Genomic DNA, 25,834 nt, shown 5'->3' on the forward strand with positions numbered 1-25,834 from the left:
ATAACTAACTATCTGAAATATAAACCAAAGGTCACCAATCAGTTCTAAAACATCTTTAGAAGAACCCTTGTTGATCCCTGGAGAACCAGCGTACCAGATTAACGCCTTACAAAGAGTTTTCAATCATTCTGTAACTTTGTCTTTTACTGATGTGAGCAGCAACTCGTGGTCTTGTCTTACTTTTTATTATTTTTTAACCTGGACAAGAACCAAACATTTATCACAGGATCAGCCCGATCCAAATAAAATGAATAGGGTGTTTTCAGCTGACGTCACGCTCACGTGACTACTCAGCGCGTCCGCCATATTGGGTGGCAGTCGTTTCGCACCGTTGACCTGCATTGTATGACGCCTTAGGCAGTATTGGAAGTGAACAATGGGGAAAACGTGTTTAATGGTTGGTTGCACGGCCCGTGGAGGTGGAGATCAACGCTCTTTCTATCGCCTACCAGCCGTAATAGTGAATCAGTGTGAAAAAAAAAAAACAGCTGTCTGAACAACGCCGTCACCTATGGCTGACACGGATATCCAGGTCCGATTTGGACGGTGTTAAGCTGGAATACGCCAGAGTCTGCGGTGCTCACTTTGTCACAGGTAATTAACTGTTAAGTATTTAAAACATATAAGAAGAATATATTAATAATAGGGCTTGGGCGTCATGACTTATTACTTTCCGCGGCTGCCATGTTGACTGCCTCCGCCGCCTCTACTGCCTATTACTACCGCATACTGTACTCCCTCTCTCAGCCGTGTTTTAATTTGATTAATTTCACCTTAACTTGATTTCAACCATGGTAAACCGTTGCTGTATTGTGGGCTGTAACAGCGCAACACATGATCGCCATGGGAAAAACATAGAAACAGATTAATTTTCCACCGCTTTCCTGCCTGGAGGCGCAACCACGGAGAACAACTGTTAGCGATAACAAAGAGTCGGCTCGCTTGGATCGCGGCTGGAAGTCGACCGAACATAACTTTCCACAGTATCCCGATGTCAATGAGAGTGTGTTCTAAACGTTTGAAACACATAGCAGCTAGTTAAAAGTACATTACATGCGCGAGTGGTTGTTAGCACTGACGGTTAGCGCTAACGGTTAGCATGTGCCAGCCCGTCCGAGCGCAGCTTACCTTTGAACGAGTTGCTGTGTTCCCACTGTTTGCTGGCTTTATGATCTGCAGCTCCTACCGGCGCCAATACGGTAAATACAACTTAATTTTGCACTGGTCATTGTTCTGCTTAAATAATTAAAGCCGCGAGCGGCGTCGATCGGCCTTGCAGCCAAGCGCCTTCGCGCACCGCCGGCCGCCAGCCACCGCAGAAGCATGCGACACATTTGCGTCGGATTGTTTACATTTTTACCATCTTATTAAAACTCACCCGTCCACGTATGATGACGATTTCCTTGATGTACATAACCAGATGTGAACTGGTTGTGAGCCTCTAGACCCTTGTAAGCTCTCATTTCCTCAAGAGTGTGCAGAGGGTTTTCACTGAACACCAGGTAATGCACTATGTCGCCGTGCTCTACATTTGGCCAATCATCTGGATTACGGCTAAACAAGGCACCGTGGAGGGCATAGGGGTCCATATGGTCGATCACGGAACATTTCCTCAGATATACGTCCTTATCTGGTCGCTCTAGCGTGCTGGCGTACTTATCCATTCGCGATACGATAATACGTGTACGACAACTAGAGATAAGGAAGTGTGCCACCCAATATGGCGGACCGGAAGTTGGCCAGTGACGTCAGTGAAAACACCCTATTGATTAACACACTTACCATAACTCAGCAGCTCCCCATCAGTTGTCACCGGTTGACGACTTTTCACTTCTTCTTCTTCTGTTTTAAAAGTGGTGTGCTCTTCTTCTTCTTCTTCTTCTTCGTGTTTTAATGGCATCTGACATCCAAAAGGATCATTACCGCCATCTAGTGGTGCGCTCTGTTCCTCGTCTTTATATTATCAGCAGCGCAAGCAGCTACCGTAACACATTTCCCCCCCTCAGTAAAATCAGGGACATTTCCGGGGACAGCTTTAGTCAGGGACAGGTGGTCCAAAACGGGGACAGTCCCCGGAAATCGGGGACGTCTGGTCACCCTACTCTAGTGCCACGTTTCTGACTATTGAGCTCCCAATAATCAGGATCGGCTTCTCAGCGGGTGTGTTGCTGAGTGGGGAAAATTTGTTAGAAACCCAGACGGGTTGGTGGTGACCTGGGGGCTGAAATCTAGAGCTATGCTTCCTACGAACTGTCACCCAGCCGGCCTGCTTACCCGGCTGCTCGGGTGCTGCTGGAGGACCGCTACATAAAGTTACTCTATGTGGCTGGTTTTTCAACAGCACGGAGCCGGATCTCCAATTCTGACACCCTCGCCTCCAGAGCTACAAAAACACTACATTTATTATAAGTACCATTATCACTGAAAGAAGCAGAGGAATAACTGAACATCTGACACAGAGAGCAGCAGATAGGAGACTTAGTCAGAGACGGAGAAGCCACTATGAGGCTAAGGCTTGGCTAGCGCCCTATTATCACGCCAAAGAACAAACCGTGTGAAACACGAGGAGTTCCCAAATGTGATGAGCAGCCACAGACAATGTTTTAAAAGTGGTTATGTTTGGAAACAGATGTTACAGCAAAGAGGTTGAAAGATAAAAAGCGAGAGTCTAGAGCAAAAATCCGTCGTTCACACAGCAACAACAGGAAGTGACACAATACGCCTTACCGCAAACAGGAAGTCCCTTAGTAATCACACCAAAACACCAGGGCCTGGTTCAGAAAGCAGGATCCTGATGGATGCCCTCTGGGAGGATCTCTAGGCACGTTCCTCTGTGTGGAGATCCAGAGTCAGGACAATGTTGAAGTGTTTCCTCCAGAAAGAGATGCTACTGGGAGCTACTGGGCTTCCTTCCTGGACCCACAATCAGAACTTTGATAGAACAAAGTAGCTTGAAGCGGGACTCAGATTATGTCTCTTGTGTTGATGACGTTCTGCAGCATTACTGGATTTCTTCGTCTGGGTCCCGTTTCAAAGCTGGTTAGGGTAACGGCTGCTGAGCTTTCTGAAGCAGAAAAGCCAGAAATGACTCTGATGTCCACTGAGTCACATGATGACAACAAATTACTCCAGGAAACAACCCTGCTAGCCAGCAGAGATGTCTGGCTAACTCTGAGTTTTTCCTCCTTTTAGCTGAGATCTGGACAAGGAAGCGTCAGAAAAGATGTTTCCTTTCCTGGAGGAGCCTGTCTGCTGGAAATCCTCCTCAGAAATGTGTCAGGTTAGATCAGACCACCATTACACGTCTGATCCTTTCTGCATTAATAGACTTTCAATGGTTACCGTTTCCCGCTGCTATCAGTGATTAATCTCAATATTCGTCGCTCTTCTAACACAACGAGGGACGCTCTCAGTTCTGAAGGTTCTTTGTTCTGCTCTTGGTTTCTATGCCAGCAGCAGCTTTTTAATAACGTAGGAGACAGAAAGTCTTTCAGAGGCAGCTGGATGTCAGGAATGTTGCTGCTGCTCTGTTATAGTTTAAAGGTGTTTCACAGTCAGAGACCCACAAAATTAATAAAAGAACTACACAGAAAGAAAGCAATAATTTAATCAGTATCAAATTTTAAAACTTAAAATCCTGATTTTCTATTCATAAAACTTAAGTTGAAGGATGTATATCCAAATAATCAATGCCAACGTAGCTGATGTTGCAATTAATTATGCTTTTCTACTGAGAAGATCTAAATCAAGAGATCCAGCCCACATACTCCGTAATGTGGAAGCCAAGTGGCCTGGATCTGTGCATTTTCTACCTGAGCAGGTGGATGGTTCTCCATTTCTCCAACTTGGGACCTCCACCAGAGGCCTGGGAGCTTGAGGGTTGTTCCCAGGATCTCAGCTCTTCCTGCGATCTTATGGACTGAGATGTCTGATGTTCTCCAGGTATCTGTTGGAGCCACTTTATAAGCAGGATTCTATTTTAATGGGAATTTCAAAATAGGAAAGCCTCAGCGTAGTCGGTGTTAAAACTTTGTCCTTTTGCAGAAGCAAATCTGCAGGGACATTTAGAATAAAGGATGCATTTTAGTCACTTATTGTGAGAAAATAACATCACTGTAATGTGTTTTTTTAAATCAAATTTGAAATAAAAAATGAAATGTTAGTGTAACTTGTGTTATTGGAGTGTCTTCAATGAGCTTAGCGTGGCTGCATGCAGGAAGGATCTCCTGCAGCCGTCTGTCTGTCAGAGGATCTGGCGAAGCTTCTGTCTGAAGATTCTCTGTTGTTGGATGACAATCTGATGAAGAGGAGGCTCAGGGTTGTCCATAATGTTGTTCATTTATGAAGAATACTTCCTTTTTTTCATTGTAGAAGCTCAACCAGCTTTTATCAAGTCAGTTACTCTGATGCTGCCCCTGCAGATAACACACTGCACAACAGAAAGATCTGTAGCATCTTGCTACAAACACTGAAGGACTTATAAAGCTTCTTCTGGATGTTCAGTCTGCTCTGTCCCTTCTTGTAGACACCATGTTTAAATGACCTTTGAACCGCTTTATGTCAGAAAGTGTGATGGTGAGCTTGTCCCATCAAGGACAGCATGAGTATAACTGATGTTTGCTTCACAGGACATGATGGTATTATAACAGAACCCTTGGCTATAATAAATGTATCACTAGAATCGTTCAACTTCTGAAGAAGTTGAAGAAGGCGCCCGCCTGGTGGTGCGCGTAACCGTCAAAGGCAAAGCTTCCGAGTTCCTTGGTCGTAGGCTCTCATCGCTTGGGGATTTTAAATTAAACCTCCTGAGTGAAAAGGATTTGTCTTCATTCAATTGGCACAGCTTGGATTCGAACCTGGGATCTTCTGCTTGCCAGCCCGAGGCCTAACCCACTCGACCAAAACACCAGTGCCGTGCTCAGCCGTGCATTTTTGAGAGGTCAACTGTGTTGAAGAAGTGGTTTTTTGGTGAATTATGTTTTAACCGTAAGCCGAAATGGCATCAAGTACAAAAAGCCCTCATCGCGGCGTCGAGACCAACGTTTCGATATATAGTATGTGGGGGTAGACCCTACGGTTCGGGCTGTATTAACGGTGACGGAAGATAAGGAATAAAGAAACCCTTATTAGGTGCACAGTATAAGGCCTCTGCCATGCATTTTCAATGCATAGGCGGGCGCCTAATTATGTGCCCTTTATTCCTTTAAAAATCATCTCCGATACTCACTTGCCAGTTGATGCTGCACATCATTTTTTTTTTTTCAGAACCTCTGGTTCTTCTTCTTCTTCTTTTTGTTTAATGGCAGATTGCAACCTTAACTTTTAGGTGCATACCGCCACCTACTGTACCGGAGTATGTAGCATTGGCCATATCAATGTGATGATTATTTATATCTATATCCATATTTCTATATTTATATACATTTATATCCATATTTCTACACATCTATATCTCTATATCCATATTTCTATATACCTATATATCTCTATCCATATTTCCATATCCATATTTCTATATATCTATATCTCTATATATCCATATATATCTATCTACCTCGACATTTGGAAATAACCAAATAGGGATATTACTTATAGGTCTAGGTGAGTTAAACCATATATTTCTTATTTTATATTCTTCTGATTTATCTTTTATTATCCATCCAAAACCTTTACCTTTAAAAGAATTATATTCCCAACACTCTTTTATAACACTTTTTGCTATATTTTCATTTCCACATCCATATAATCGACACCAATATGTAACCATGAGCTGATCTTTTCTTAAATCTAAAGGCACTTCTCCTAACTCTACCTGCATTGCTTTAGTTGGTGTTGATCTCATTGCACCAGTACAAATTCTCATTGCTTTAATTACTCGTTCTATTTTCATTAAATTTGTTTTAGCTGCTGCTCCATATATATAACACCCATAGTCTATTGTTGATCTCATTAAAGCCCTATAGATATGCACCAATGATTGTTTACTTGCTCCCCAATCTTTTCCTGCTACTGCTCTCATGAGATTTATGATTTTCTTACATTTCGTCTCTATTTTTTCTATATGTGTTCTCCATGTTCCTTTTTGATCTAGCCATATACCCAGATATTTAAAATTACTTACTGTCTCCATTTTGTGACCATATAATTCCAAATTCTGTTCATTTATCTTTTTCTTTTTTGTACATATCACATTACAACATTTACTTGTCGAGAGCTTAAAGCCCCATCTATATGACCATTTTTCAAATTTCTCCTATTGCCTCCTTGATTCTATTTCTTACTATTTTGGATTCTCTTCCTCTTGTCCATATGGCCCCATCATCCGCATATAAAGCTGATCCAATCCTTCTATCTAGTTTCATAAAAATATCATTAATCATTATATTAAATAATACTGGACTAATAACACTTCCTTGCGGAATTCCATTATTTATTTCAAATTGTTCTGAAATTTCAGCTCCTACTTTAACTATAATTCTTCTTTCTGTTAGAAAATTTAGAACCCAATTATAAAATCTACCCCTAATTCCTATCATATTTAATTTAATTAATAATCCTTCCCGCCACATTGAATCATAAGCCTTTTCTATATCTAAAAACACAATATTCATTATTTCTTTCATTTTAAATGCTTTTTCCATCTCATTACTTACTTTCACCACAGCATCCATAGTAGAACGACCTTTTCTAAATCCACTTTGATGTGGTGCATATATTCCTTTTTTCTCAAGAGTATAATTTAGTCTTCTTACTAATGTTTTTTCCATCCATTTACATAAATGTGATGTTAGGGCAATAGCAGAACCTCTGGTTTACATGCAACAGTGTGCATAATGGGACAAGAAAAAAGATGCATCTCCTTAAAGCACAGGTATCAAAGTCCAGTCCTCAAGGGCCGGTGTCCTGCAACTTTTAGATGTGTTCCTTGTCCAACACACCTGAGTGAAATAATCAGATAATTAGCAGGACTCTGAAGAACCTGACTGCATACTGAGGAGCTAATGTGCTATTTGATTCAGGTGTGTGGGACCAGGGAAACCTCTAAAAGTTTCAGGACACCTGCTCTCGAGGACTGGAGCTTGACACCCCTGCGGCTTAAAACATCCCTATAAAATATATTGTGTGTACACACAACCCACACCCGGCACTTTATTTTATGAGTGTGTGTTGATTAATGTGGATGACTCTTGAACAGACTGTTGATCTGTATTTCTTTACAATTTCAATAAAGGTTTTGAAGACAAAAAAACATAGCATCCCCCATTGAAACAGCCTTAACAAATGGGATAGGGTTGGAGTTAGGAAAACTACTAAAGGAAATATTATCTACACTTCCTGAAATAACATGATGGAAATATTTTAGATACTTGTACTAGAAATGTCATAAAATGCACATAATTGCAGATCATGTCTTTAAATGTTGCATTTCCCTTTATAAGTACGGCAGATGGATATAGAGTAAATGGAATGCACCCCGCCTTTGGTCCAGCCTACATGCGGTAGGCTGGACCAAAGGCGACACTGAACCCTTCAGCCAAACTAATACAGGAATGTTTTTTACCAAACCTGAACGATTATAATATTATACATCATTTTTGTCATTAAAATGCACAGAAATGCAGCTGCTTTGCTTAAATCTTGACTTTTCCACAGGCAACGGGCAGCCATGTTGTTTTTTCGCTGGGGGAACCTGGATAGTCACGTGACCTGGCTGCAGGTCAATAAACAGGCCAAATAAAACGTGAGACTGACACGTAGAGGAGCTAAACTGTGACACTCCGTCTCCCCTAACGTAGATATCACACGTTTTTCAGAGAGACCGGCTGTCTCCTCAGCAGAATAAACTGCATGCACGCTCTACCCGCTTCTCCCGCTAGTCACCAATGAACCCAACAGTCATGCTTCTAGACAGGGCCAGAGAACCCATGCATGCACAGGGAGAACATGCCAGCTGTGTGCAGCGAGCCCAGGCAGAACCCTGGATGGGTCTTCCTGTAGCGAGGCACCACTTCAGCTCCAATTAGATCCACTAAAATAAAAATAAGGTGAGGAGATTTCAGCTCTGATCCTGATTAAAGCATTAGCTTTACTGACCTTACTACTAACCACATCTTGGTCCATCTTCATCGTGTTGCAGCAGAAGTTTTTCCATTTTTTACGTTTGGTCTGCAGACTTTCCAGTGATTCTGAGCGGTTTCTCTGCACTAGCCTTTGAACCTCTCCATTCTGTGTCCGCTGCCTTCGCTCAGCAGCAGACACCAGAGGATCGACGCAGGTCCTCTGGGCATCACGCCTTAGGTTGAGGTGCAGCTGCAGAGCTGTGAAGACAGCCTGTTCTGGTTCAGCAGAACAATCAGCACACGGCGCCACTGTGGAGCAAACTACGGTAAACTCCTCCTTTACCTTCATGCAGGAACAACAGAACGTCTCAGTTCAAACATTTGTGTTTTATTTAAAAGCCCTGAGTCGTCACGCTGCCTTCACTTCCCCTGGAAATCTGCATTTTGGTTCAAATCTACCTCCACCCTACTTCCTGTCCCAGTCCTCTCAGCTGATTGGCTGCTTCTTACCAACCAATCAGAAACGGAGGCGGGGCTAGCTGAGGATTTTATGGTAGGGGTGGAGGGGGAGGGATGAGGTGAACGCTCTGATGTCACTGATGGGCGTGGCTTCCCGCAGCGCCGGCGCCAGGACCGGCAGGAAGGTCAGCTCGTTCACTTGACCGTAGGTCGAGGAGGCGGAGTCAGCGGCGGTCAGATCCGGCGGGTCGTTCTCCTGCGGGCCGAAGCCGACCACCTGATGGAGACAGAGGGGGGGGGGGTGTTAGGTTAGGTTATTACGCTACTGTGTCGCAGAATAACGTTTATTTTAACTCACTGCTGCGTGATGCAAGATCTGGACCAGTTTAATGAGAAACGTTTAGTTATTCCAGCTTCATCATCATCATCATCATCACCATCATCATCACCATCATCATCATCATCACCATCATCATCATCATCAGGGACAGCTCTAAGCTTTCTGTGAATATTTTCATCTAACTGGTTAAAAAGGTGATTATGGTCCAAACATCAATTGTTGAGCTTTTAACTTTGACTCTAGAACATCCTGCTGAGACTGAGAACCGTTAATCAGCTAACGCAGCGTTCTGTGCTGCTGGCTTAAAGCTGCTCGTTTCTGGGGGAACCCGGAGATCTGCTCTGCAGACCCAAATGGACCGGTCCTGCTTTCTGTCAGAACCACACGGTGATGGACGAACACAGGAGAGGCTGAACGATGGAGAAGATGACCAGGACCTCCTGGAGGAGCTCCTAGAGGAGCATGGTCTCCTGCAGGAGGTACCGCCTCCTGGTGCAGACGGTCCAGCTCAGGTTCTGACCCGCAGTGAGAGAGGGCCGTGGGTACGGAGACGTTCTCTAGAAGTCCTCGGTTCTCCTGGATCAGTTCTCCTGGTCGGTTCTCCTGGGCCGTACAGTAGAGTCAGTGGAGCAGAACCTCAAGGGACGGTTCTGATGTCGTTGGTGTTTCAACACGTGAAGTTGGACCGCGGACCCAACAGAACCATCTCAGAAAGTCAACCCCTCCATCAGAGGGAAATCTTCCAGGTTCTGGCGCCGGAACAGAAACCCAGAACCAAACTCCTGATCAGTGTCTAAATGTTGGGCCCGTGTTCTGCTGACTGGACCCGGTACCGAGAGCTAACCAGACGGCTCCACACATCTGGACTCGGTACCACCTGACACGGATGGGCCAATCAGGAAGCAGGGCGGGGTTATCGTAGACGCGACGTTCCAGACAACAATGGCGGCTCGCGGCGAGGAAGCTAGCGCTAGCATCGGCGCCGTTTTATAAATTTACTGAACATTAATTCTATAAAAAGAACTCCAGAACGGCTCTGAAGGTTCTGTTGGCGGAAACAACCGGGTTTGGTAGAACTCGCAGCGCGTCAGAACGTGGGGTTCTGACTAGCGACACCATCTGCAGAGAATCGGGTTAGGAACCCACCAGAACCCTGATGGTTCTGGTGGAAACGTCGCTGTTATGGACCTGAACGTTGGGTTCATTCTGTGGAACAGAACCGTCAGAACTCCCACTAATACCCCTCCGGTCCGACGGGTCTAACAGGAGGGCTCCAGGTCCGCCTGTCACCAGAACCACGAGTCGGGTCGAGTCTGGTATCGGGTTGATGCCTCTGATCACTTCGCTACATCTGGACCGGTTCCTCTTTGAAACCTGCATCGTGTTCCAGGTTCTGCTGTCAGGTTCTGACCCGGCAGAGTCATGTTCCTGCAGCAGATCCTCTGGATCAGACCCGACACACAGGCTCAGAACCAGAACCAGAACCAGAACGGGCTGTACTCACGTGCACACTGAGCTTCCTGCTGCTGCTGCGGTGCTCCAGGAACCAGGAGACGAGCTCCTCCTGAGTGAAGACCTTCAGAACCTCAACCTGCAACACAGAACCCAGCGGGTCACACAGAACCCGCTCAGTCTGGGCCTCACCTGACCAGAACCTTCAGTGGACCTGCTGCTGCAGAGAACATTCAGCAGAAATAATCCACTCAGCTCATTTCCACTCAGGAACTCCTGGGAACAATCCACGGCGTTCAGGCGCTGGCTCGCTTATTTATTTATTTATTTATTTATTTATTATCAAGAATGACCTTTGAGATTGCTGACCGGACCGGGCCTCCGGACCGGGCCTCCGGACCGGGCCTCCGGACCGGGCCACCGGACCGGGCCTCCGGACCGGGCCACCGGACCGGGCCACCTTCTGGACCTCTTGGAAAGGCACTCCCCCTTCGCCCCCCCGCAGTCCGCCCTTTCCGTTATTGACCAATTAAAAGGGCAGCTGTGTTTTTCCACTAGAAAACTACTACTGACTCAATATTTCCGTTCAAAATAAAATATTATTTCTATATAATATTATACAACAAAAATAATATTTCTAACTTTCTTACCCCAGAAGACATTGCGGCTCTTAAAACCTGTGCAGTCCTAACAGTTTGTTTCTCTTCCTCTTCTCCCATGTTTAAGCATCATACTGGTGTTATTACAACTAGTCGCCACAGGGGGCAGTAATCAGCTAGAATCCTGGAACTCACGTAATGCACCTTTAAAATGGTGAGATTTTCAGAAGAAACTAGTTAATTATGTAACCAGCTATCCTGCCGTTAGCAGCCAACGTTTGAGCCGGCGCCATAACTCAGAACAATCAGGCTACCTGACCAGAACTTCTTTACAGGTGTCCCGTGTTAACGGCCACCCTGCAGCCAATCAGAATCCAGTATTCACCAGGGTATAAAACGCGGCTCCTCACCTCCCTGCTGAGTCTGTCGAAGACGTACTGCTGGGTCAGCACTTCGAACCAGTTGCGGTCCACCTCCTCTCCCAGGTGGGCGTCCTCGCACTCCTTCAGCTTGATGAGCGCCGTCACCTGGGCCCCGAAGGTCTCCTGGCTCAGAGACGCCAGGCGCTCGCCGAAGCTCAGCAGGAACTCCTCGATCTTCTGCTCCACGAACTCGGAGCTGAGACAGGAGGCGCCGTGGCAGCAGGAGCCACCGGGGGGCGGCGGTGAGCAGAGACAGAGCAATGAAGACGGAGAACCAAGCCCTGCACAGCAGAGGAACGGAGGAACCTGCTCACCTGAACTTAGTAGCCTGAGATTCCACGGTGACAGAGAAGCCCAGAACCCCCGAGGTGTTCCTGCAGGTGGGATACACCTGGTACCTGCAGGAGATCAGAGGACGGATTACTTCCTGATCCATGAAACCTCTCAGTCCAGACGGACGTGAAGCTGGAGGCCGACCGGCCGTTCTGTGAGTTCTGCAGAACCAGAACGGCCCGATCACCTCTGCACGCCGCCATCATGGTAGAACCTTTCTGGATCCATCACTACAACGTCTGTTTGGACCTGGTAACCTGGTAACCATGGTTACAGATCGGATCAGGAGGTCCACATGGATCCTGATGCAGCAGAACCACCAGCAGCCCAAAGAACCGAGCGTCCCTCACCCCAGCGTCTCCTTGGTCCTCAGGAAGTCGAAGCACGGTTCCTCCATGTGCATCTGGAGAGGAACACCCGGAGTGTGAGGAACTTGTCAGACTGAGGTTCTGGTGCTGCTCGGGTCTGGATCACTTACCACCATCAGCTCCATCAAGGCGTGCTCCCTGAGCTTCTTCAGGCCCGACTGGAACACAGAGAGAAACAACCTGAGCTGCTGGTTCAGGACCCGGTTCAGGACCCGGTTCAGGACCCGGTTCAGGACCCGGTTCAGGATCCGGTTCAGGACCCGGTTCAGGATCCGGTTCAGGACCCGGTTCAGGACCCGGTTCAGGACCAGTTTATAAATCTTTGCGTAGAATCCAAAAGTTATAAAACATTCAGATTTATAAAACCACGCACAGCAGCAGCAGCTTCTAGATCTCAGAACCTGGTACCAGGTTCTGCTACAGGCACAGATTCTGGTTCTGGATGACTCTGTGGTTCTGGATGACTCTCTGGTTCTGAATGACTCTGGTTCTGGATGACTCTGTGGTTCTGGATGACTCTGTGGTTCTGAATGCTCTGGTTCTGGAATACTCTGGTTCTGGTTCTGGATGACTCTCTGGTTCTGGATGACTCTGTGGTTCTGAATGACTCTGGTTCTAAATGACTCTGTGGTTCTGGATGACTCTGTGGTTCTGGATGACTGTGGTTCTGAATGACTCTGTGGTTCTGAATGACTCTCCGGTTCTGGATGACTCTGTGGTTCTGGATGACTCTGGTTCTAAATGACTCTGGTTCTGGAATACTCTGGTTCTGGATGACTCTGTGGTTCTGGATGACTCTGGTTCTGAATGACTCTGTGGTTCTGGATGACTGTGGTTCTGGATGACTCTGTGGTTCTGAATGACTCTGGTTCTGGATGACTCTGCGGTTCTGGATGACTCTGTGGTTCTGAATGACTCTGGTTCTGAATTAGCCTCGTGAGACCATCCTGATCTCGCGAGCTTTCAAGGTTTCACTCGCAGATCAGTCTGGCTACTCTCCGTTAAAGAAAATTTGGAGCCGTTCACCAAACGAACGTCCAATCAGCGTTGGCTTTGAGGCGGGTTGAGGTGTGACGCAACGAGAAGCGCGTCAGTTCAGTCTAAAGAACATGGCGGTTTCAGCCGATGAAACTAGCGTTAGCGTGGCTATCGAGCAAGTTTTATCGGAATTACAGAGTATTTCTCCGCTGAGCTAACGAGCCTTTACCTGCAGCAGCAAGAGTAGCTTGGCTTGTGGTTGTGTTTTCGTCGTCGCTCTGTTACGAGTGACGACGAATCTGATTGGTTCATTTGGCCCGTCTATCACCAGCATAGGCCAATCAGCTAACCAGTATTTCCGCCCCTTCCCAAAATTACTTCAACGGAAGGTTTCCAGATGGATATGCGGAGCAAATCTATCTGGCGGAGACAGGTAAGTTCTGAATGACTCTGTGGTTCTGAATGACTCTGGTTCTGGAATACTCTGGTTCTGAATGACTTTGTGGTTCTGGATGACTCTGGTTCTGAATGACTCTGACATGGACGTAAACAGAACCTCAGAGGAGCCATCATGCCGTCTGGCTGCAGTTCACCTCCTCACCACCAGAGGGAGCGCCTGGGTCAGAGTTTCCATGACGACCGCACATTTTCCTGTGAATTACTTTTACAGACCCCAACTTTAACGAGGAAAATGGCGTCCCCTGAATGGGTCAGAGCAGAACTTTGAGGTTCTGCCTCACCAAGGTTGTCACAGAAACTAAACTGAAGAACCTCGACAGGTTCTGGTTCCGTGTCTCACCTGGTAGTAGACGGTGACCTCAGAGTTAGCGTCTCCTTTGTTCAGAGACTTCACCTTACACAGGTGATGATGCTGAGGCAGCTCCACCACCTGGAACAGCACCGGAACCTCTGCTGCCGGGGCCCGGAACCGCAGCGCCCTGCACACACGGGTCAGAACCCGCCCAGCAGAGAGAAAAACGGGTCAGAACCGGGTCAGAACCCGCCCAGCAGAGAGAAAAACGGGTCAGAACCGGGTCAGAACCGCAGAACAGAGAGAAAAACGGGTCAGAACCCGCCCAGCAGAGAGAAAAACGGGTTAGAACCGGGTCAGAACCGCAGAACAGAGAGAAAAACGGGTCAGAACCCGCACAACAGAGAGAAAAACGGGTCAGAACCGCACAACAGAGAGAAAAACGGGTCAGAACCGCAGAACAGAGAGAAAAACAGGTCAAACCCGCACAACAGAGAGAAAAACGGGTCAGAACCGGGTCAGAACCGCAGAACAGAGAGAAAAACGGGTCAGAACCGGGTCAGAACCCACAGAACAGAGAGAAAAACGGGTCAAAACCGGGTCAGAACCCGCCCAACAGAGAGAAAAACGGGTTAGAACCCGCACAACAGAGAGAAAAACGGGTCAGAACCGGGTCAGAACCGCAGAACAGAGAGAAAAACGGGTCAGAACCCGCACAACAGAGAGAAAAACGGGTCAGAACCCGCACAACAGAGAGAAAAACGGGTCAGAACCGGGTCAGAACAGAGAGAAAAACGGGTTAGAACCAGGTCAGAACCACAGAACAGAGAGAAAAACGGGTCATAACCGGGTCAGAACCCACAGAACAGAGAGAAAAACGGGTCAAAACCGGGTCAGAACCCGCAAAACAGAGAGAAACCGGGTCAGAACTCGTAGAACAGAGATAAAAATGGGTCAGAACCGGATGAAAACCCGCAGAACAGAGAGAAAAACAGAGCAGGTGGTGCTGAGACGGACCGGACGGAACCATGGGCAGACCCGTTTAGCCTTGGATGTTCTCCGTCTCAGGAGGATGGGTACTCACTCGGTGAAGTTCTGCAGGAACTCTCTGGACTCCTGTGGGAGGAAACATCAACACGTTACTGAGAGCCGGCCCGGTCCGGTTCAGCCAGAACCAAAGCGTGGGTCTTACGGCGCCGGTGAAGTTTCCCTGGACCAGCCCCTCCAGGTAAAGCTCCGCCTTCAGCGCCGCAGCAAACGCCATCAGCTGCTGGACGCTCAGGCCCGCAGTCAGAACCCGGTACTTCTGGATGACGGACCAGCGCCGGTGCTCCAGGATCAGCAGCCTGACGTCCCTGCACAGGTGAAGCGCCTCGTTACAGGAAGCCCCTCCCCTCTGCTCTGATTGGCTGCAGCTCTGTGCTCCACCTGCTGCGGTCTGATGGGTGGAGTCACTGAGAACATCTCAGGCTGAAGCAGCAGCTCACCTGCTGACCACTCTGGTTCTGCTGCCATTGAACCCGTCTGGGGAGGAGGGGCGTTCAGCAGAACTCTGAGCTGATTGGACGAAGCCACACCTAGTGCCCGCCCACCAAAGGGTGGTTTTAGCCAATCACATTCAATGGAAACGTAAGCAGCAGGCGTCATGAGAAACCAGAACAAGGTACGCTGGATTCTGACCAATCAGGTGAGAGCAGCAGCTACGTCCCGCCTGGTTACAGCCGGTATGTCCCGCCTTAAACCCCAATGCTGCAACGTGATTGGCCCGTTTTACGTTGAAGCTGGAGCGGTACTGGATGGACACAGACACAGCAGAACCGGGCCAGCAGGCCAGGTTAGACCTAAGGAAGGTGGACAGGACCGGCCCGGAGCTCTCTGGCTCCCCCTGCAGGCCGCCTCCAGCTCTGCCTCCACCCACCTGCCCAGTCTGTCGTGCTTGATGAGGATGTTGAAGTAGGTCTTCTTCAGCTGCTCCGTGAACATGTTGAAGACTCCCGGCTCGGCGCTGAAGTCCGCCAGGTGATCCACGATGAGTTTCAGCAGCAGCTGAGCAGAACAGGAGCAGACAGACCATCATTCCCTGCCGGGTTCCTGCAGAACATGCCGGGTTCCTGCAGAACATGCCGGGTTCCTGCAGAACATGCCGGGTTCCTGCAGAAGCGGCAGCCTCACCGGCAGCTTGTGGTTGAAGCCCCTCAGCCGGACCACCAGGCCGTGCTCTGCGGCCAGCAGCTTGTACTCCAGCTGGGCCACGTCGGCCTCGTAGGCCGGCTCGGCCAGGTTGTGGGCCAGGATGTTGATGAACAGGTCGAACAGAACCAGGCTGGGGGAACAGACCAGAGGCTCACAGCAGACCGTTCCTCGTCATACTGCAATATGAAAGTTGTGGGTTCCATTCCAGCTAGCTCCTGCCCCATGTCGTGGTTCTACTGGGTCGCCTAGCGAGCCTAGCCAGGTATGAAGTTCTCTGAGTGGCTGGTATGACAGGAAGGTTCTGACCTACACACCTTTCAGTCGGTCCTCTGTAGACCTGCTGGGTCATGTGACCCGACCTCACCACCTGAGTGGACTGATCCAGCAGCTCAGGTGTTCTCAGCTATATACTCAGGTGTGTCCAGGTGTGTTCTGAGCTATATACCCAGGTGTGTTCTGAGCTATATACCCAGGTGTGTTCTGAGCTATATACTCAGGTGTGTCCAGGTGTGTTCTGAGCTATATACTCAGGTGTGTTCTGAACTATATACTCAGGTGTGTTCTGAACTATATACTCAGGTGTGTCCAGGTGTGTTCTGAACTATATACCCAGGTGTGTCCAGGTGTGTTGTGAGCTTTATACCCAGGTGTGTCCAGGTGTGTTCTGATCTATATACTGAGGTGTGTTCTGAGCTATATACCCAGGTGTGTTCTGATCTATATACCCAGGTGTGTTCTGAGCTATATACCCAGGTGTGTTCTGAGCTTTATACCCAGGTGTGTTCTGAGCTATATACTCAGGTGTGTCCAGGTGTGTTCTGAGCTTTATACCCAGGTGTGTCCAGGTGTGTTCTTACTTGTCAGGACTGTCCTGGATGATGGGGGAGATCAGGTGGAAGCGGATGTAGCCTGAAAAACAGGAGGAGTTGCTGTCAGCGGTTCAGAAACATGCTCTGTTGTTCTCGCAGGAACGTCCCTCCTCTGATCTGGAACAGTTCCTGCCGCCGCAGTAAGTCGTTCTGATCTGGTATCATTTATCGTGTCTCCTGGTCGTGGTTCTGAACCAGTTACAGGTACTGAGCAGCAGCTGATTCTGATCACCTCACCTTTAGGGATCTTGAACTTGTTGTCCTTCTTGTACCACAGAGCGCCTTGCTCAAGGTCCAGGATCCGGACGGGGAACTCTGTGTCTGGGCAGTCGGATGTTTTCAGGTTGAAATCCGTGGCTGCAGCAGAGATGAACATGTCAGACGTTAGGTGATGCTACCTGCTGCAGTCTCCAGCTGATCTCTGGTCTGATGTTGCTGCTTTATCTCCAGAGCTCCTGGTCCTATTGATCCAGCCACTGCAGGTTCCTCAACTCATCCTTGGCTTCAGCCCAGATTAGACATCTCCAGAATTCTGGATGGACTATCGTTCTCCTGCCTAGGTCCAACTGACCAATGAAGCGGTTCTCTGCAGGGAGATGAAGGTCCGGGTTCAGCTCCAGGTCCGCTTCCCAGCGCTGTTCCCACTCCTCTGGGATGTCTGAGGACACAAAGAACCAACCCATCAACACCTGCTCAGGTTCCAGGCAGAACCGCAGCAGAACCGCAGCAGAACCGCAGCAGAGCAGGTCCGACCTTCACAGCTGTAGCTGGTACCGAACCACTTCTCTCTCAGCGGGCAGCGGCCTTCGTTCTCCGGAGAGAGCAGCAACAGGTTGGCTCTGAGCGGCGTCAGCAGAGAAAGGGCCGCTCCGATCACCTGGACACACGGAACCTGGGTCAGAACCCTGATTCCAACCCAGATCTCCAGCAGGGACTGGAACAGTGGCAGAACCCGGGTCAGAACCCAGTATCTGAATAACTCACCTGAGGGTCGTAGTGGAACATGAGCTGGTCTCCGGTCAGGAAGTCCTGTTTGGGGAACAGCTGCATGTTCTCACAGATGTTCTCCACAAAGTCAACAGGATCCGTCTGTGGGACAGAACAAAGGTCCAATCAGGTTCTGTTAACTACAACAGGCTTAGATTTCAACTGGAACGGCCCCTAAAGTGGGAATTATGGGATGGACAGTCGCTGCAACAGGACCGTACCTGACTTCTGCATTCAAGATGGCTGCTGCTCGCCGCCGTTCAGAGCGAAGCTTTTACCACCTGTAGCTGTTCTCTACTCTGTCATACAGGTGTCACTTACAGGTGAGACGTTTCAGTTCAGTTTACATGCAGAACACCGCGTAGAACCGCGTGACTAGAACTGAGCAGCGACGTCTATGTTCCTGGTACTGGTCTGTAGGACTTTACTCCATGGAGGAACCTGCACCTGCCGCAGGTGACTGGGTACGGGTCGGTTACCTGAACCTGCAGCAGGTGACTGGGTACGGGTCGGTTACCTGCACCTGCAGCAGGTGACTGAGTACGGGTCGGTTACCTGAACCTGCAGCAGGTGACTGGGTACGGGTCGGTTACCTGAACCTGCAGCAGGTGACTGGGTACGGGTCGGTTACCTGAACCTGCAGCAGGTGACTGGGTACGGGTCGGTTACCTGAACCTGCAGCAGGTGACTGAGTACGGGTCGGTTACCTGCACCTGCAGCAGGTGACTGGGTACGGGTCGGTTACCTTTATACTGGTGGAAAGTTGTATCAGCTGTGAATTTAGCTCTAGATTACGTTATTTTCTGGATATATCTTAATTATTAAATCCTAAGTGTGGACGTTTCAGCACGACGCCTGTGATCTAAACAGCTGAACGCATTAATGGCTGCATTTATTATTTCCTAGGAAGGATCCGGTTATTATCATAATTTTAAACACATATTATTGTTGCATGTTTTATCTAATGGATTTTAAATGCAGACATGCTGAAATAAGCCGTTCAGAGCTGTAAGCGGCCCAGACCTGCTCCTGATAGCGGAACTCGTTGTCTTCGATCTTCTGAATTTCTTCATAGATCCTGAAACAGGAGGAGAGAGTTAGAGCAACTAGACTCTGCAGCACGGAGGAACTGCTTCTTCTGGGTTCACCACTATTCCTGCCTGGCCTGAGCTGTTAGCGACATGCTAATCGAGCTGCACCTGTACATTAGTGACGTTCAGGAAAACCAGGTGACTGACCTCTGCTGGGGTCCCTGAGTCTGCAGCATCTTCAGGTACTGGAACACCAGGTGGACAACCTGCAAGCAGAACAGCAACGACATCGGCAGGTGTGTCTCACCTGGAGCCAGGAAGGATTAATCGCCCTGTAGCAAAGAGCCATCAGGAACAGTTTGGAAGGTGGGTGGAGAGATTAAAGCTGAAGGTGTTAAGGTCAGGCTGAAATAACAGCTTGTGGGAAACATCTAGAAAGTTCCAGATAAACGAAGGGAGCCAAGGATTGAGGGCCAACAGGGACTGGTCTGTGATTGGCCAGAAAGTTCCACATCACAGAGCCCTGTTCTGTGATACCATGCAGATGTGCTTTATATAAAGGTCCCCCCCCCCCCCCCCCCCCCGGCATCTGGACCAGAGACTCTGGTCTGTCTCCTTATGGAGACTTCTGACCTCTCAGGCAGGGAAATGAGTTTCCAGCATGGTGAGAAACCTGGCTCCAGGCGAGGCGCGCGGCCTCCTGAACGGACCGAGCTTTAGAAAGGTGGCCGGCATCAGCAGAACCTCTGACCCTACAGAACTCTGGGGCCTCACCTGGTAGAAGTTCTGGTAGCCCTCATCTGTCAGGGTGATGGAGACAGAGAAGATGGAGTAGGTGGAGTTCTGGTCAAAGCCCGTCTCACTGTTTCCTCCGAACAGAGCCAGAGCCCAGCACCTGGACACAGACAGACGGTGAGCTGGTGCCGAGGAGCCCGTCTGATCCGGGTCATCCGGGTTCTACCTCTTCCTGAGCAGAGACAGGATGCTGCCGGCTCCCTCGTGTCCGATCAACCAGGAGATGTAATGAAGAGGCTTCACTCTGAGGGACACACAGACGGTCAGAGGAGCTCGTGGTTCTGAACGGGGACGAGGCTGGATCAGGAAGTAGGAACCGCTCTGGACCTTCTGACTGGGTTACGGTCCAGTGTTAAAAAGCTGCCGGTGGGTCCGACTCACCTGTAGTGTTTCCCCTGTGGTGGCACGGCCCAGCTGATAGTCAGAGCGTGGACCTTCCTCACAGGAACCACTGCAACATGTTCACATCATCGGGTTTTGTAAGAAGCATCAGAACGGACCCCACAGCACCAGTAAGACTGATCAGAACCAACCTCTGTAGAGTTTGTGGAAGGCCGGAGTGTCAAACGGCTGCTGCAGATGGGAGAAGTCGGGTCGGGGTTCACCGCTGCAGAAACATCATAAATGTGTTTTAGTCTCCAGAACACGGGGAAGTCTCCTCTGATTGGTCTGTTTGAATAAAGCTAGGGTCGGCGATTTTTCTGGAAGTTTCCCCAAGTCCATTTTTGAGTAACTGCATTAGACCAGCGTTCCTGCTCTTCCACTCCTCATTACGTGAAAAAGAATCTTCCAAATCCTCTCTGGTCTCATTTCTTTCTACTGAGGCCTTCCTCTTCTTCTCATAAACCTGAACTTGGTTCACTGCTAGTGATTTTCAGCCATGTTCAAAGTCTACGGTGAGAGCAGCGGAGCTACAATGAACAACGCTAACCGCTAAGCTAACCGCTAAGCTAACCGCTAAGCTAACCGCTAAGCTAACCGCTAAGCTAGCACCAAAGCTAACTGCTAAGCTAACGGGATACATAAACACTAGAAGTGCGCAGCCAGCAAGCAGAAAGTAACGGGAAAGAGCCGCAGGTGTTAGCGCCTCATAATGATCCATGATGGACAACCAATAGATGAGGAGATTCCTCCAGAACCTGAGGGACAGAGGAGGGTGAGAACAGAACCAGAACTCTGACCAATCCCTGACATTCTGACCGAACAGCAGGGATTGGTACAGGCCTGCAGCTCCACAGAGAATGAATTTTTAACCTCCTCTTTCTGAACACATAATATATTTATTACAGTCAGGATGGACGACTTCACCCAGTATGACAAAAACTCACCAACTACAGGTTTAAATCGACTCTTCAACATGATTGGTCGGTTAAATTAGCTAAGGATGAGCCTGACATTCACCAGAGAGCGGGTCCTGCCAGCTACAAGTTCTGAGTTTGTTCAACCAAAAAGCATCGGATCAGGGAGGGTCTGACCAGAACCAGCAGGTGTTCCACTGAGTTTCTTCCTGGGGAACACCTGCTGGTTCAGAAGGATGTGTGCGTGTCTCACTTGTTGGGGATCTTGATGAAGATCTCTCTCACCCACTCCTCCAGGGTGTCCAGCGACTCTACAATGATGACATCACAAGAAAGAAATTCATCAGAACCTCCACCAGATCAGAACCAAAGCTGAAGGTCTATCAGGTGAACTGCCAGGTGCGGTCCAGGTGTGCAATAGACGCATGAGGAGGTTCTGGTGGTTCTAACGGTACCTCTTGACTGAACAGCCAGGGTCATGTAGTGAGCAGAGTAATGTCTCTTCCAGAAGTCTCGTAGCCTCTCGTAGGTATTGATCTGTTTCTCTCTTGGTTCGTGCTTTAATGTCTGAGCATTACCTGAGAAGACAACACACACGACAGGTCACATGACTGGTCACATGACATGACAGGTCACATGACTGGTCACATGACAGGTCACATGACAGGTCACATGACTGGTCACATGACAGGTCACACGACAGGTAACATGACAGGTCACATGACTGGTCACATGACAGGTCACATGACTGGTCACATGACTGGTCACACGACAGGTAACATGACAGGTCACATGACTGGTCACATGACAGGTCACATGACAGGTCACATGACTGGTCACATGACAGGTCACATGACAGGTCACATGACAGGTCACATGACTGGTCACATGACAGGTCACACGACAGGTAACATGACAGGTCACATGACTGGTCACATGACAGGTCACATGACTGGTCACATGACTGGTCACACGACAGGTAACATGACAGGTCACATGACTGGTCACATGACAGGTCACATGACTGGTCACATGACTGGTCACATGACATGACAGGTCACATGACATGACAGGTCACATGACTGGTCACATGACATGACAGGTCACATGACTGGTCACATGACATGACTGGTCACATGACTGGTCACATGACAGGTCACATGACATGACAGGTCACATGACATGACAGGTCACATGACATGACAGGTCACATGACTGGTCACATGACTGGCTAAAGGTTTCCTGAGCTTAAACAGGTATATTTTATATGCGACATTAAATATGATGGAGAGGTTTAACTCCATAAAGCAGTAAAGAAAAAGCGTTCCTGCGTTAAGATGACTCAGAGGCTGTAGCGCCCCCTAGTGGGCGGCTGTGGGAAGACATCCAGAACCCAACATTTATCCCACCAGTTTTTGGCTAAACTCCGATTGTTCCACAGTCAGAACAGACGCTCAGCTCACTGGGTCGGATCAGAACCAGCTCCAGTTTGGACTAAACGGGGAACACTCAGACAGAACCACAGGAGAGCGGGTTTCCTCACCCCAGCAGAACTTGCCCATGGGATGTCCCGGCTTGGCCAGACTTCCAAACAGCATCTCCTTGCGGTGGGAATCGGACGGCCGGGCCAACTGGTACTCTGAGGAGAGAGCAGAACCAGAGACGCAGCTGAGCAGAACTCAGGGTGGAGACGGTGACCCGGATGTTCTGACTCACCGCTGTCCACGGCCTCCAGCTCCCGGTCCACGGCGTCCTCGATCATCAGCGGACAGATGAAGAACTGGGCCCATCTGAACACAGAGGCGGTCAGGAACCCGCTCGCTGAGATGGACCCGGGCCGTTCGTGGTTCTGAAGGTGGCGCTCACCTGTCCAGGGCGTCCCTGAAATACTTCCTCTGCACGTCGAACTGGAAGATGGTCCTTTCACAGTCGGTGGAGGCGTTGTCGCTCCCTCCGTGCTTCTTCAGGAAGGCGTCAAAGTCGTTCTCTGCCGGGTATTTCTCACTGCCCATGAAGACCACTGAGGAGAGGCAGGAAGGTGGAGATAAACCCAGAGAGGAACACCACCACAGGTAAACCACCACCGCCAGAGCGTTCTCCATCTTCTGCTTCACCTGCTTTTAGTCTTAAAGAGCCAAGAGAGACACCCTACAAACGCATGTCCAGACGATGACAGCGCTCTCTACTGGCCGTCACTAGGCAGTTCTCATGGACCCGAGTCCTTGGTGTCTGACACGTGTCTCAGCACCTCCTCAGCAGCACCTCCTCAGCAGGTGCAGCAGGTGCTGAGGAGGTGCTGCTGAGGAGGTGCTGCTGAGGAGGTGCTGCTGAGGAGGTGCTGCTGAGGAGGTGCTGCTGAGGAGGTGCTGCAGCATGGAAACGCCTAAAACATGCAGGACGGGGGGCCAGGGGACCAGGAGGGAAACCGCCACATGAGACCAGCTCAGCTCGATCTAACCAGCATAACATGGAACAAGCCTGGGAGGATGAATGGGGGACATTAGCACAACAAGCTAGCAACTCCAACCAGGAAAGTTCTGGTCAGAGCATTTCGGTCTAATTACGCCTAAATTAGACCGTGAGCGTAACGGTGCTACGTGCTAAGCTAACAGTACCACACGGATTATAAAGTTGTAACGCGCCCAGACAACAGAGCTGTAAGCTAGCGCTAGCTGCTGTTAGCTTCACGGCCCAGTAGCAGGTTGTGTCTCGTTTCCTTAGCGCTGCACCGCGCTACGCTCTGCTGCGTTAATCCAGACTGAAACAGAGAAACTACATATGTACACGTGTTCAGTCTCTGTTGTTTATAAATTAATGTTTTAAGTCATTTTTTTAGTGGTGCAGGAGCAGCACCTAGTTTTTACAGGCCTAGAGCGCCCTCCTGTGGCTACAGACGGTAATGTTCACTCCTTGATCCATACTGGTCAATATGAGTTACCATTTAAAATAAATAAATAAGTCCCACCTGACTATAAGTGGCAGGATCGGCCAAACTATGAAAAGAAGTGTGGCTTATAGACTAAATATACGGTTCATCCCTCAGACCTTCAGAGCCAGGAGGATTGTGGGTCCCCAGCTGATCAGCTCCTGGTCATGATGTTCTGGCAGATCAGCCTGAATGTGAATGTTCAGGTGAAGAGCAGGAGACTCACTGTGCTCCAGGAAGTGGGCGAGGCCAGGGAGATCCTCTGGATCACTGAAGCTTCCTACGCTGACGCAGAGAGCAGCCGCCGCCTGGACAAACACACACAGGTAGACTTCCCTCAGCCCAGAAGCTCCGCCTACCTTCATCCAACCACACCTTCATCCAACTCACCTTCATCCAACTCACCTTCATCCACACCTTCATCCCACCACACCTTCATCCAACCACACCTTCATCTGACCACACCTTCATCCCACCACACCTTCATCCACACCTTCATCCCACCACACCATCATCCCACCACACCTTCATCCGACCACACCTTCATCCAACCACACCTTCATCCGACTCACCTTCATCCGACTCACCTTCATCCGACTCACCTTCATCCAACCACACCTTCATCTTCTCACCCACCTGCTTCTCGGGGCTCTTCTTCTTCTTCGTGTCCGTTTCTTCGTCTAGTTCAATCAAATCCCTCTCCTCGTCTTCTTCCTCATCACTCTCCTCTTCCTCAGAGCCCTCACCAGAGTCTCCTTCCTGCTCCTTGTCCATCTCCTCTGCCCCCCCCTGCTGCCTTTCACCCTTGGCGTTCCCATCCGCCCCGCTGACGTCGCAGATGAGGAGAGCCCGGAGTCCGTTGCTCAGTTCGATGTATCTGCAGTGATCAGGTGATGAAGAGCTCCAGTTCAGCTTCATCAGCAGGAAACAGCGGGGTGGGGATCCACCAGCAGGTCCATTTAATCAGTAAAACCCACCAGACCCACCTGTACTTCTTGGGGTCACTGGGGGATTTGATGATCTCCGGGTCTCCCTCCTCCTCTCCTGCAGCCAGCCTCTGGCCCTGCGGTGATGGAGGTGGAGCCTCGCCCTGCAGCGATGGAGGTGGAGCCTCGCCCTGCAGCGATGGAGGTGGAGGTGGAGCCTCGCCCTGCGGCGATGGAGATGGAGGTGGAGCTCCGCCCTGTGGTGATGGAGGTGGAGGTGGAGCCTCGCCCCGCTCCGGACCGGCCGGCTGACCCGCAGCACCGCCACCGGCCACGGACCTGTAGGTCTGAGGCCTTTCCATGGACCTCTGATGGAGAAAGCAGAGGTTCACAAAACCAAGATAGAGGATTAATCAAGGATTCTGTTTCCTTTTCTGTGTTTTTATCTGCCTGCATTAAAATACCACGAATACATCAGTATTCAGTCAATTACTTTAATTTTTTAAATTATGCCCTTATTGCCTTTATTATCACCCTGTGGGCATTGTTGCTGTTCAGCAGTGCTTCTGAACACGGCCTTTAATAGACCATTGCAGGTGCTGATGGAGGCAAAGGTGGCGTCAGATCCTGTGACTCTAGGGGGCGCTGTTCCCCTGACTCTGTCAGATCAACTCAAATTAATGACGATTTTTTTATTTTTTTCACAGCTCTAGAGGCTCGCTTTGACAGGAAGAGGAGCAGAGACATGCAGCAAAGGACCGCGGGTCGGAGTTGAACCCGGGTCGACCGCGTCGAGGACTAAAGGCCTCCATACATGGGTCACGCTACCTGCTGCACCACCAGCGCCCATTAATGCTGATTTATCACTCAAATCTCTCAGCCTTAAAAGAAAAACTGCAAACCATGAGGTGACAACAACTGTTGGAGAATTTTGTGCCATTTATAATCTTTTATCATTAATAGGACATTTCCTTTCGTATCAGGTACCCGACGTTAACCTCTTTAATCTCTTTTATTTCTGCTGTTTGTTTAAACAATTAATCATTA

General features: G+C 49.2%; 1 protein-coding gene and 1 long non-coding RNA gene across 4 annotated transcripts; one reads left to right on the forward strand and one right to left on the reverse strand.

Moving 5' to 3' along the window:
- Window positions 1–8,428: 8,428 nt before the first annotated feature.
- nrd1b (nardilysin b (N-arginine dibasic convertase)) lies at window positions 8,429–24,735 on the reverse strand. Its single transcript, XM_036131763.1, has 24 exons — window positions 24,498–24,735; window positions 24,088–24,169; window positions 22,802–22,955; window positions 22,652–22,725; window positions 22,479–22,574; window positions 21,391–21,513; window positions 21,189–21,246; window positions 20,171–20,244; window positions 20,019–20,088; window positions 19,804–19,881; window positions 19,617–19,737; window positions 19,050–19,108; window positions 18,835–18,889; window positions 17,809–17,913; window positions 17,578–17,701; window positions 17,396–17,482; window positions 17,062–17,181; window positions 16,813–16,864; window positions 15,935–16,085; window positions 15,681–15,808; window positions 14,955–15,117; window positions 14,847–14,878; window positions 13,811–13,949; window positions 8,429–8,796 (listed from the first exon to the last, which is right to left on the reverse strand). The coding sequence occupies exons 1-24, from the start codon at window positions 24,633–24,635 to the stop codon at window positions 8,596–8,598; spliced, it is 2,484 nt and encodes an 827-aa protein (XP_035987656.1). The 5' UTR covers window positions 24,636–24,735; the 3' UTR covers window positions 8,429–8,595.
- On the forward strand, window positions 16,317–16,806 carry LOC118560593. 3 transcript variants are annotated; one of them, XR_004929462.1, is made up of 3 exons: window positions 16,317–16,404; window positions 16,453–16,612; window positions 16,685–16,806. It is a non-coding gene; the product is annotated as an uncharacterized LOC118560593 (long non-coding RNA). The 3 variants fall into 3 exon arrangements; XR_004929461.1 differs by having other exon boundaries at window positions 16,317–16,380; window positions 16,429–16,612; XR_004929460.1 differs by having other exon boundaries at window positions 16,397–16,486; window positions 16,535–16,612.
- Window positions 24,736–25,834: the final 1,099 nt, after the last annotated feature.

This window comes from Fundulus heteroclitus, unplaced genomic scaffold, assembly GCF_011125445.2.
Source record: "Fundulus heteroclitus isolate FHET01 unplaced genomic scaffold, MU-UCD_Fhet_4.1 scaffold_46, whole genome shotgun sequence".
Taxonomy (NCBI): Eukaryota; Metazoa; Chordata; class Actinopteri; order Cyprinodontiformes; family Fundulidae; genus Fundulus; species Fundulus heteroclitus.